The sequence below is a fragment of the Gadus macrocephalus genome, chromosome 3, assembly GCF_031168955.1.
Source record: "Gadus macrocephalus chromosome 3, ASM3116895v1".
NCBI lineage: Eukaryota > Metazoa > Chordata > Actinopteri > Gadiformes > Gadidae > Gadus > Gadus macrocephalus.
The window spans coordinates 8,905,974-8,918,725 of NC_082384.1; the positions used below are offsets into that span (position 1 = coordinate 8,905,974).

Genomic DNA, 12,752 nt, shown 5'->3' on the forward strand with positions numbered 1-12,752 from the left:
GGAGATTGTCAAGTTTAATTTGTTGGCGCCTCTATTCTTTTAGTTGTATTGCTTTTAGAGTGTTACTCGTGAGCGCGCAGCCAGCAAGTACTTTTTTCTGCGTGCCGTGGGAGTTGACCGCCGGTGTGGCGACGTGATATGTTGATGCTGTTGAGAGCGGAATTAAATGGCTGCTACAGGAGTTGACTGTGGACTATTATTTTAGCTAGGAATTATCAACGGGAATTCTCCCGACTACCACTCCGCAACCGTGTGTGTTATTTACTGGTTTAAATAAGAAATGTTAGAGTACTTCCCATCTTTGCTGAGCAAGAGTTTTGTTCGAAAGTTCAGTGATTGAAACAAATTTTACGGTAGGCCTACCACTGTCATGCACCTACCCGATGTCAAGTAGATCGGGTTGAATTCACTGCGCGTCTCTCTTCTTATATCCATCTTACCAAATATATTTTATTACCGTCCTTCTGAACACTCTCTGATCTCACTAAAAGGCTAGCAGCATGAAATCAAGGGATATTTAGAATAGAAATTCATCGCGAGTTAACTATGACATTAATGGGATTAAATATTTTAATCGCATGACAGCACTAGTTATTTTATGAATAAAATAGTTCAAGGCCACTTAACAACACAGTGCAAGCAGACTTAAATAGCCCTTCATATCAGGGCTTTTCCTACATTGAAATTATTTGGTCAAGGTCAAAGTCAAGTGAGAGAAAGTGACAAAGACTTCAGTGTTTCCCATACATAGACCAATGTGTGGCGCAGCGCCACAGAAGGAACACAGAGCGCCAAAACTTGATTCTGTTTTTTGGTTGTTTTTTAAAGGTTGGGTATGGGATTTGCGAAATGCCAGCAGATTTTGAAAATACACAACTCAAATGGTCCTACCCCCTCTCCTTCAATGCTGACTCTGACTCCACCCATTCCAAGTACATGGACGCGCAATCATGCACGAGCGAACACAGATGCGCGAGAGCGAGTCATTTGCTAGTTAGCTAGCTCCAGTAGCTACCGCAGGATAACAACAAACAGAAGCTTGCTCTGGGTCACGAGGTTTGAGTACGTGCACTGCAGCAGGGACTGGAGATCGGGAAGATCAGGAAGTGGGCCGGTCCACTATGAAATGTATTTTGTGCGCGATTGCTTGATTATGCGAATGAGCAAATGCGAAACGAAAGACGAGACGTACCATGCAGATGTGGGACCAGGTGTCCAGCTGTTGGAGGGCCTGAGGGGGGATGGTCTGAGCAAACATCTCCAGGTACACCCCAGGGAGTTTGGACAGCCACAGGCCGCTGCAGTGCTTTGACAGCAGATCAGAGAGTCTGCTCTGGACTAACTCTGGGTTGTAGACCTCTGGCTGTAACCACGGGGACAAGGAGATGTTGGTGAGATTATTACACCAGTTTACAGCTTAATGGACGGTTGCCTTCTTGGTAGCCGGATGTAATCCCTTTCAACGGAAGATGGATGACCGACTTCCAAGACATTGATAGATTTAAGTTGTTTACCTGTGAGGAAACTGGCTCCTGAGGCCGTCGTTCTGTAAAGTAACATGACAATAATTTCAGCAATGTATAAAGGTTTGAATACTAACGAAAAACATTCAACTTAATACATCACGATGAAATGGGAAAAATAATTGGCATGATATGTGGAGGGCACATCACTCATCCACCAATTCACAAACTTGGAGGGAATTCTCATGGAAGAATCTGATTTGTTTCTTTATAACGCCAAAAGTGAAAAGTAAGCCGCTTCACAAACGTCAGAAATGTTGGCGGTAATGTGGGTCTTATGATGTTGTCCATTCACATGTTTTTTGGAATTGTCAGAAAATAACTATTTTGGAAAATGGTTTGAGGTATTAAAGCAAATACTAGGATATGAGGTCCCCAAAAGTAGTTTGGGGCTCTATGTGAATTTCAAAAAGAGGATATATTTGCGAGTTAGGGCTGCTCGATTATGGGCATAATCATGAATGTTTTCAAAATCATTTGAAAACGTGTTGTATTTATTCAGCATGTCTCTCCCAAAAAATACTTTAACTGAGAACTTTGAAATTTTGCCTTAAAGGGGTAGTCATTTTGGACATAGGGCCTGATTCCTAGGGATGGGAATCGAGAACCGGTTCTTGTTCAGAACCGGTGCCGAGTCAACCGATTCCTTGGAATCATTAGCAAGCCTGCTTAACGATTCCGCTCATCGGTTCCGGTCGTGGCAAATGCGTCATGACGTCACACAAACACTGCTTTGTTTTGGTTCAGAACGCAGCAAACATGGCGCCGCCGAGGAAGAAGCGCATTGTGCATTCACACCAAACGCGACGGGGCGACAAGATCCCATACAAAGTGAACGTAGAGACGCGTATCGGGCGAATTTTTCGCGAGAAAACCGGCGACAAGTTTTGATTTGTCGCACCACACTTTCACCGTGCACAGGCGAGAGCATTCACGAGGATTTGTGCTGCGACAAATTCGCTCGAGTTGAAATACTTCCAACATTGACGCGAATTTCGCGTGATGACAGCCAATCAGCGTTCAACAGCGTGACAACTGAGTGACATGTGTAATAGGGCTGAACGATTTCAGGAAAAGATTGCATTGCGATTTTTCTGGCAGATATTGCGATTTCGATTTTCTTCACGATTTTCTTCAAATCAAGCTTCAGTGCAATATTCATTATGTACAGTAATATTTACAAACATGAAATCATACCATTAAAACATTACATGCCATTACTCTAATGTAAGAATGAAAACTAAAGTTAAGAATTTATTTTAAATGTATTTATTAAGAAACATAAATGTAAACTAAAGTCCTTGACCAATTGCAGTTGTTACAAATGAACTAAAAGAGCCATCTTTGACTGTCTTAACTTAGGAAAGTACTACTACTTTTTAAGACAGTCAAAGATGGCTCTTTTAGTTAATTCGTGCATTAGAGTATAACAACAAAGAGAGAGACGTCAGAGAACCCAACGCAGTCTATTCATAATATTGTAATGAGTATTGAATAGACAGAGATTTATTAGATAGGCCTACCTAATAAACCGTTGGAACACACAAGACCATTGGGTAGGTGACCTTGGGTGTCTTGAAAGGCGCCTCTAAATTAAATGTATTATTATTATTATTAAGACCGGAAACATAGCAACTCCGGTAAACAAACCCCGAGAAGCCCAATCCCTATGAGAGCTCCCCGCGCTACGGCCGTCCGGCGGTGCACAGAGCTTTTGCCCGTGATATTATATATACAAATATTATATTACGATACTATTATATAGAGCTCCGGGAGTCGCAAACGGCAACATTCACTTTCTCCTCCATGCTGCAGTTCACCCCGGACTGAACTGCACTGAGTTTGACGGTTGAACGCTGATTGGCTGTTACGTTACACATGTGACTCAGTGGCCACGCTGTTGAACGCATGTTAACCATTGCAACGCCGGTAAACAAACCCCTCGAAGAGAGCTCCCAGCCCTACGGCCATCCGTAGGCTCACTCAGCTTTTGGCCATGATATTATCTATAAAATTATATTATATTAATTCGCCCGATTCGCGTCTCTACGTTGACGCGTGAACGCACAGTAAAACCGAAAAAAACGTGTCTTTGGCGATCCCGAGATCGCGTTGTCTGAAATCGCGATTTCGATCAGAAAACGATAAATCGTTCAGCCCTAATGTGTAACGTAACAACCAATCAGCGTTCAACCGTCAAACTCAGTGCAGTGCAGTCCGGGGTGAACTTCAGACTCCCGGAGCTCTATATATATATATAATAGTATATAATATAATATAATTGTATATATAATATCACGGCCAACAGCTCTGTACGCCTCCGGATGGCTGTAGCGTGGGGAGCTCTCATAGGGATTGGGCTTCTCTGGGTTTGTTTACCGGCGTTGCTATGGTTTCCGGTCTTGTGTGTTCCAACGGTTTATTAGGTAGGCCCATCTAATAAATCTCTGTCTAATCAATACTTTATTTTGTTTATGTCAGTTGAATTTTGTTACAAGTTGAATGCAAATGAGCACTGTTAGTATTCCAAAAGGCACAAGCTCCTACTTGACTGTTTTCAGTCTGTGTTTTTAGTTTTATGGCACATAATGATGGCATTTGGGCTTAAAAAGCCAAACATATATTTTTTTTTCTAGACCAATTGATTTGAAAATGTACAATTTCCTAATACTAGACGCACTTCTGATCAGATATTAAAGAGATTTAATACGAACAAACACATTTGGACTTATTTTGTCACCCAATGAGAATCGATAAGAGAATCGATAAGCAGAATCTGAATCGTGAAATTCTTATCAATTCCCATCCCTACTGATTCCCAAGTTAGCCTTGGTGTTCTTTATCATTGCAGACAGTTTAACACATTTCATTCAGTCCTTCTAGTTGCAGTTTGCTCATGTTAGGCTAGCGCACGGCAACGGGCAATACTAGCCTGCTATCAACAGTCTTACCCACTCCACACTACACCCGAGGCAAATCAACTATAACGCCAGACGGTCAATGTAAATGTCTATGTTGATAGAATAATGTTAGAAATAAAACCAACCTTGCATTGCATTTTGAGGGAATTGCTGTGTCTCAGCAGAAAAGTAGTCCCTCAAGATGCGATGATTCATGCGATGCAAGGTTAGTTTTATGTATATTTAATCAAAATACCGCTAGTAGCGAGCAAGAAAGCTATCACCAGACATTGGTGTAGAGAAAAAACACCAAAAAAAAAATCTGTGGCTTACTATTGTTGAAGAGATAGCTGTAATGGAGAAACCGACACAGAAACTGAGACTTCAACAAGCACGATTCGACTGTAAATGGGAAAAGTGGACACTTTACAGGACTCAAAATGAAGACATTGGAATACTGGTACTTCCCCAGGCAGTTATTTTGTTTTTTTTCTTGCCATCTACTATTTGACGATGTTGATATAATGTTGTTACAACTGGCATGTTACGGTGAAAAACTGTCAATAAAGATCTAAGTGAAAAAAATAAAATAAAATACCCTGTGCAAACATCAACTCAAACCATTGGACCACATTCGGCTAGCGGACGCACTCGGCTGCACTACCCAACTAGCGTTTGGAACCAAGATGGTACAGAGATTGCTGCTAGGGATAGAACACCCATAACCGCATTTACTCATTCAAATACCTGCATGTATTTGTATTTTATTTTCCCATCCTAATCTTCATGTGACCTAAAAGAGGACCTAGAGTCCTGCTGAAACATACCTGCAGTCTTTTGGTGGTTGTCCAGCGGCACCTCTTTCCTGCAGTGCAGACACATATAGGATGTCAGAAACAATTGGCAATAATAAACACATTTAGACGTAGACACATTTAGCAGTGCTGACGCATAAAATTACCCATTTCCGGTGTCACCCACGGTCACTCGTAAAGTACCGGTTCTAAAAATAAATGGGGTAGAGTACCATTTTTAAAGGCAGGGTATTGCGATACTTTTCTAGTATCGGTATACTGTGCCACCCTTTTAGGAATAGGAAACAATTCAAAGTGCAGTGAACGTAAAGCAGGGTAATCTTGACGTAAATTCTCATCCCCCGATATATATCGTCATATCGAACAGCCCTAATTTACAACATGTCAAATAAGTTGTTTGTGCAATTTGGTTATTAAGTTAATCTAGCTATAAATTGTTTGTGCAATTTGGTTATTAAGTTAATCTAGCGATAACCTGACGTTTTTGATTTTTTCCCAATCAACCAATCGATCGGTCGGTGGGTTGGTTGAATTTTGCTCGACCGAAATTGGTTGACTAAAGCCCTTCTACTTTCTGTACCTGTCGGCCTGGGATGATGGACAGGAGGAAGGCTGGTCGGCAGCCTGGGCCGGGGTTCTGTAGAATGTCTGAGTCGGTGGTCTGTAGGCTGGCTGAGGCGGGGGTCTGTAGGCTGTCTGAGGCGGGGGTCTGTAGGCTGGCTGAGGCGGGGGTCTGTAGAATGTCTGAGTCGGTGGTCTGTAGGCTGGCTGAGGCGGGGGTCTGTAGGCTGGCTGAGGCGGGGGTCTGTAGGCTGGCTGAAGCGGGGGTCTGTAGGCTGGCTGAGGCGGGGGTCTGTAGGCTGGCTGAGGCGGTGGTCTGTAGGCTGGCTGAGGCGGGGGTCTGTAGGCTGTCTGAGGCGGGGGTCTGTAGGCTGGCTGAAGCGGGGGTCTGTAGGCTGGCTGAGGCGGGGGTCTGTAGGCTGGCTGAGGCGGGGGTCTGTCGGCTGGCTGAAGAGAAGCTCCTCTGTGTTGGATGGGGACAGCTGAGCTGGACCCCTGGTCCTGTTGTCTGAACACAAGACTGTGACTTAGACTCAGGGCAAAAGGGACATGGGCGAATGACGTTTCACAGTGGATGGTATAGTTCCTTAGAGAACCATGGATGAAATGATACAAGATGAACTTATTTAACTTGATTGATGCCCTAATGATAAGAAACCAAACTCACCCTTTTCATGATGTTCTTGTGACTAGGGCCCGACCGATTCATCGGCCTTCCGATTTAATCGGCCGATTATAGCCTTTTTGAAAATAATCAACATCTGCCAAAAAGACGCCGATTACAACCGATTTTTCTTTTTCAACCATTTTTTTATTTAATTTTTTTAGAAATGTTATTACGCTTAGTATCCTGCAGATTGCGCTCCTACTCGCCTTGCTAACTAACAACTTTAGCTGGAATAAAAAAGAGGAGATTGAATTTTACTGTACAACATGAAAGCACGCTCGCTCAGGCAGCTGCACGCTCACATCACCAATGTACACAAGATGCGTTGTTTGAGCATGTTGTGCCTGTTTTTCTTTAGGTCCCAGGCCATGTTAATTTGTTATACTGTAGACTCTAACGGTGAGACCATACTGCTCACGAGCGCAGCACATTGGGAGTTAGTTATTTATTTTACATTTTACATTACACTCATTTTTGACTGTAAATGTATTCTAAAACACTCAAAGGTTCTGCATTCAATTCACATATTCGTCAAGTGTTTAAAGTATATTTAATAGGGCTGTAACGATACACAAATTCACGATTCGGTTTGTATCACGATTTTTGACCCACGGTTCGATACATCCCACGATTCTTTTAAATTTAAAAAGCATTTTATTTAAACAACACTTAAATACCAATTATCTTAATGTAACATTTAATAACAAATAATTTGGAACACTGAACAGATTTGAACCGAAATAATACTATTAAAGTATAGCTAAATTAAAGAAATAACCAAAGATTGCAGTTGGAGGATGCTTTTTGCTGGTAGGCATAATAGGGCCCCTTTAACTGTTTGGTTGGTTTATTCAAATATCCTTATTAGCGCTTCTTATTAGGCTATGTAGCTTAAATAATGACATAATCAGGCCGTATAGAATGCAACATGTTTAATAGCCTAACTTTCAATAGATGAGGAAAAACATGAACGTCGCAATAACGAGGCATAGTGTTACGAGTAGCATATGTGTGTGCGGGAGAATGGCAGTGTGCGTATGCGTGTGTGAGTGACGTCAGCGAGTGAGTGGACGAGCGAGGAGAGCGAGCGGTAGCGCGTGTGTCTAGTGAAGAAGCGAACGAGTCCGGTAGAATAAAGTACCCATCCTGTCAATAATCGGTGGCCGCTTCATTCCGACCTATAAGCAGACAAACTGCCAGTCAAATCACACAAAACAATAGAGACAGGATCACACAGGCAATTTTTTTCGCGCTTGGCCCACTCTGGATAAATGTCGTTCATATCGCATATGAGGACTTCGACGGCTGTGGAGAAATGCAATCCTCCGTAGCCACGGAGAGCTGTGATCACAGAGAGGGCATCTCGTCACATATTTACGGCATCGATAGGAGGGGGCGCTGTCAGCAGACTATTATTTAGACAAATTATTAGCAAATTTCAATCGGACAATTTGACCGAAGAGTTAGAAAGGGCATATCGCGCTTCTGCCTTCTCACACCGCGAGACAGGTTCGTGGCTTTGAGTATCGCGATTTTCGGTTTGATACGCGTATCGTTACAGCCCTAATATTTAAGGTATCAAAAACTATGTTTTATAGTTTTTGTTTTGTTTATAATCGGCCGATTAATTGTAATCGTAATTTTTCTCTGAAAATAATCAGCATCGGCACTCAAAAATCTATATCGGTCGGGCCCTACTTGTGACATATGTTCCTTCTTTCCCAGTGAGTATGAAGTTTGTGGACAACATGACAGTGAATCGCCGTATAATTACTTCACAAAATGACTTTCACAAAGTTTTGGTCCACAAAACAAAGTAAATCAAACCTGTATGGCCGATGTTTGCATTCGTTACGCTAAATGTTCTAAATGTTCTCTATTCTGCCACATTATTTTACTCAAGAAGGTTTTAGTAAAGCGAAGAGTGACAGCGACTCTGGTTTGCTAATGGGCTGGTATGACCTTTGACCACTTAGCGTACCCTCTTGCAGGCACAAAAAGAACCAGACCCGAGTTTGGAGCAATTTAACGTACACAATCTGGCCGGTGGAGACACAAAAAAACATCCCTGTATTTAACCACACCGTTATCTGCATTAAGCCGTTATATAGCTTACTATGTCAAAGTTCAAGGCGTTGTGGATTCAGTAGCACTTTAAGCTCCATTCTAAAGGTGCGTTCGCACCAAACGCGAAGGGGCGACACGATTCCATACAAAGTCAACGTAGAGATGCGAATCTGACAAATTTTTCACCAGAGAAAACCTGCTACAAGATTTGATATGTCGTGCGACACTTTCGCCCTGCACAGGTGAGCGCGTTAGCGAGGATTTGCAGCGCGACAAATTCGCTCGAGTTGAAATATTTCAACTTTGCCGCGACATTCGCGTGATGACAGCCAATCAGCGTTCAACAGCGTGGCCACTGAGTGACATGCGTAACGTAACAGCCAATCAGCGTTCAACCGGCCAACTGTTCCCTGCAGTGCAGTCCGGGGTGAACCGCAGAATGGAGGAGAAAGAGATTGTTGCCGTTTGCGACTCTCTGAGCTCTATATATATTTTAGGGCTGTCAACCGATTAAAATATTTAAATCGCAATTAATCACATTATTGTCATAGTTAACTCACGATTAATCGCAAATCTTTTTTCTATGCTAAATATCCCTTGATTTCTTTGTCCCATTAATTGTTCTAATTTTAATGTTAATAGTACATAATATAATATAATTTTATATCTAATATCACGGCCAAAAGCTCTGTGCACCTCCGGATGGCCATAGCGCGGCGGGCTCTCGTAGGGATTGGGCTTTGCGGGGTTTGTTTACCGGCGTTGCTATGGTTACCGGTCTTGTGTGTTCCAACGGTTTATTAGGCATCTAATAACTCGCTGTCTAATCAATACTTCATTCACTGCCTCTTCCGTGGTTATTACAATATTATGAATAGGCTACGTCGGGATCCCGACATCTCTCCCTCTTCCACAACAGGTAAATTGCAAATTGCATTGCCATTTGAATTTTGCTACATATATATGCTTCCATATATCTCGGCCATGATTGAGAATGAAGTGGCATGAAGCACCGTTGGCGGGCAAAAGATGTGGCGTGACAAATTCCCTGACAAAAACAGTTGATGCGACAACGCGAACGGGCGACAAATGTGTCTTTTGGTGTGAACGCAGCTTAAGTGCTAGTGCAGGACCCATACGTCCTGAGTGAAGCTTGTTGAGGTGGAGCCTCGGACACGGGGCATGGAGAAGAGGAGTTGCTGTGGTACCTGTAGTCTCCTGACGCGCTTAATTGTCCACTGCCAGAGTAGGGCCGTGGACGGGCCGCCAGCCAGCCTGACGAGCCCCCCAGTGAGGGCTGCCGCAGAATTGACCTTGGCTTCACTACACAAGAGCAAGCGAAAGAAGTTCATGATTACTTAATTTGTCCCAAGAGAGATTTGTCTTGGACATAAAGGCTGCCACGACAAAATTACATACAGTTATAGTGTAGCAACAGTCTGTTACTGCACTATAGTTGTATGTATAAACAGACAAAAAGGTTGACATAAAGACAGCAGAAATCATCTGAAATGTAAAGCATCATTAGATTATTCCCAGGTAGTACATTGTGGAACGCACCGTTGAGCATGTAGGGGTTGGAGGGCTTGAACCTCATCGTACAGTTGACCAGCTGGCTGCGGCCAGGCTTCTTGGACGACTTCTGTCGTGCCACCATCTCAGCGATGTGCCGCGTTTCCTTGCAGATAGCAGCAAAGCACCGCATCTACACGACATAGGCACTATTAAGACAAAAGTAGTACATCTACAGTACATCTCGTCATTTACAAAGTGATCGGGACAAAAAGTTACATTCATTAATATTAGGGATGTCCCGATCCGATCCACGGCATCGGTCCGATATTGGCCCATTACGCTGGATGGGATGTCGGAGGGGAGAAATACATATGATCCGATCTGCGCAGCGTTTCATGCGATAACAACAATAGTCGCCAATTAGGCACATGCCCATGATAGCTAACAGTCATGTCAGCAGTTTGGCAGTGATTCAACCATAAAGAAGAAACCGCCTGGTTGTTGCACGGCTCACCTCGGCTGCTGCCGAGCGCGATCACATCAGACGCGCCAGCTTGGGCAAGAGCAGATCACAGCTGTTGTGATCGGCAAGCACAAACTAGGCGATCGCAAAAGTGAATCATTTCGGACGATGCGAGTCCAATCTAGGGATGTTAACCCATTTATGCCTAAAACGCCTGCTAAAAACGCCTGCTAAAATCCTATGCTATTCTAGGAAAAAGAACCTCATTTCCTGAGGTTTTTCTGAGAAAATAGTAAGAATTGTCAACGTCTACATAAACCTTAATATCTAAGCCTCTGGAGCACCTAGAAACATGAAATAAAAAGCATTTTAAAGGTAAGAACTACAGGTTTTATTAAAACATGCTCCCTGAGCACAACCATAACAGCAACATTTTAAAAACATTCTCAAAACAAGATTAAGAAGAAAAAAACAGTATAAATCGATGATATAAAATACAACAAATAACATTTTAACCAAAGCATTGTAAAGGCACACCCCTGACCTGCAGATCCAGCAACAACTTCACGCTGGTGTACAAGTTGTCCATGTAAACACACAAGTTTGACCCAAAATACGGTTTAGCCAGGTATGACACAATCCGGTAAGCCAGGCCTGTCTCGGTCTTGCCTGCAATGGCCCCTGTGTAAACTTGAAAATTGTTTACGTAGCCTGTATTGCTCTCTGCCATGACCCACACCTTTATCCCCCACTTCACCGGCTTCATGGGGAGGTACTGCCGGAAGGCAAGGCATCCCTTGTATTTTACCATGGACTCATCCACACTCACAAACCCATTGACCTCATAGAGGGCCTGGAACTGATGCAAGAGGAGGTCCATGAACCGCTGGATCTTCCACAGCTTATCGGATTTATCCAAGGCAGGGTCCAAGTTATCTTCTAGATGGAGATATCTGAAAATGCATATATGACAAAGAATTTGAGCCTGACATTTATTTCCATCATTGTGATTATTTGTATTATGTTATTTATAGTATTTATATTCATAATTGTATTACTATTTATTCATTATTCCATTATTGTATTTATAACTAACATCATTGTATTTATTCAATATCAACCATCATCACCATTAGTAATTGCTATAGCACCACTATCATTACTGGCCATTCCGTTTTCTAAGAGAAGAGAATGGAACTCGGAAGAGAGCACAAGAAAAGAAAACATAAATATTTACCTCCAGATCATGTCGAAACGGTCCCTTGACATTTGTTTGGTAGAGCCACTTAGTTTGCCTCCAGTAATCAGTAGTTTGCTTTAAAATTCCAAAGCAAAGACACAGCCCGAGGAATGTTTTCATTTCTGTTTTCGGGACCGGGGTCCACTTGAGGTCGTGGGGGTCTGAGCTCGTACCTGTTGCGCGTACCGATTCGTTTCGGTCAATAACGTGTCCCACAGCTGATCGGTAAAGATCCTGGAAAACACATCGAGTGGGCTAGCATCCAAGGGGATCGGTTGTTTCAACCCCGGTGTGCGAGAGAATGTCTTTGTTTTCCGAGGCTGGTAATTGCCGCACCTGGAATCCCCGAAAGTCATCCTCCTCCTCTCCTTCGGTGTCCAAAAATTCCCACTTCTGTGCCCGATCCAGTGGATCAACCGGCACAAAATCATTCTCGTCCTCATTCTCATACTCAAATCCCTTGAATTCTATGACAATATCACTGCCATCGCTATCAAAATCCTCCATGTTCATTGCTACTTCTCGGTCGCCAGCTAGACGCGTCGCTAAAAACAAACAGAGAATATCGCGTGGCTATATGATTGATTGACGTGATTTTCAGCCAACCAAAGTTCGTTTTGGTGGTCTCCTGATCTTTACCAAAGCCTTAAGACCCACCCCATGTGTATTTTTAACCAACCAGAGTGAGTTATATGCTGCATTCGTCATGAAAACAGCACGTGTACAAAATGCTGCGCTACGCAGCAACCGGCAGGAAAGGCTATGTTGCGCTACGCAGCAACCGGCAGGAGGGGCCATGCTGCGCTACGCAGCATCCGGCGCCAATGGGTTAACGGATGACCGATGGTTGACCGTATCAACGTTAACCTATCAATCTTGTCGCTAGTTGGTTTAAAAAAAAATTGGGTTCAGTGTGGATTGGGTGCTGGTTTGACTTCACACAAAAAGATGATCAGATGAGGTGACTTATTGGAAGTTGGACGGACACTGCGTCTCTAGCC

The 12,752-nt window shown here is 43.2% G+C and overlaps 1 protein-coding gene across 2 annotated transcripts in view; it reads right to left on the bottom strand.

Annotated features, from left to right (window-relative positions):
• Nucleotides 1–12,752, bottom strand: part of LOC132453955 (tudor domain-containing protein 7A-like) — a 57,688-nt gene that overhangs the window by 38,388 nt on the left and 6,548 nt on the right. The window contains exons 3-9 of one of the 2 annotated variants that reach the window (XM_060047057.1): nucleotides 10,094–10,238; nucleotides 9,742–9,856; nucleotides 5,819–6,307; nucleotides 5,385–5,426; nucleotides 5,251–5,288; nucleotides 1,515–1,546; nucleotides 1,193–1,363 (exon numbers count right to left, since the gene is read on the bottom strand). In XM_060047057.1, coding sequence (XP_059903040.1) covers nucleotides 1,193–1,363; nucleotides 1,515–1,546; nucleotides 5,251–5,288; nucleotides 5,385–5,426; nucleotides 5,819–6,307; nucleotides 9,742–9,856; nucleotides 10,094–10,238 — 1,032 coding nt within the window. The remainder of the gene's footprint in view (nucleotides 1–1,192; nucleotides 1,364–1,514; nucleotides 1,547–5,250; nucleotides 5,289–5,384; nucleotides 5,427–5,818; nucleotides 6,308–9,741; nucleotides 9,857–10,093; nucleotides 10,239–12,752) is intronic. The other variant, XM_060047058.1, reaches the window with a different exon arrangement.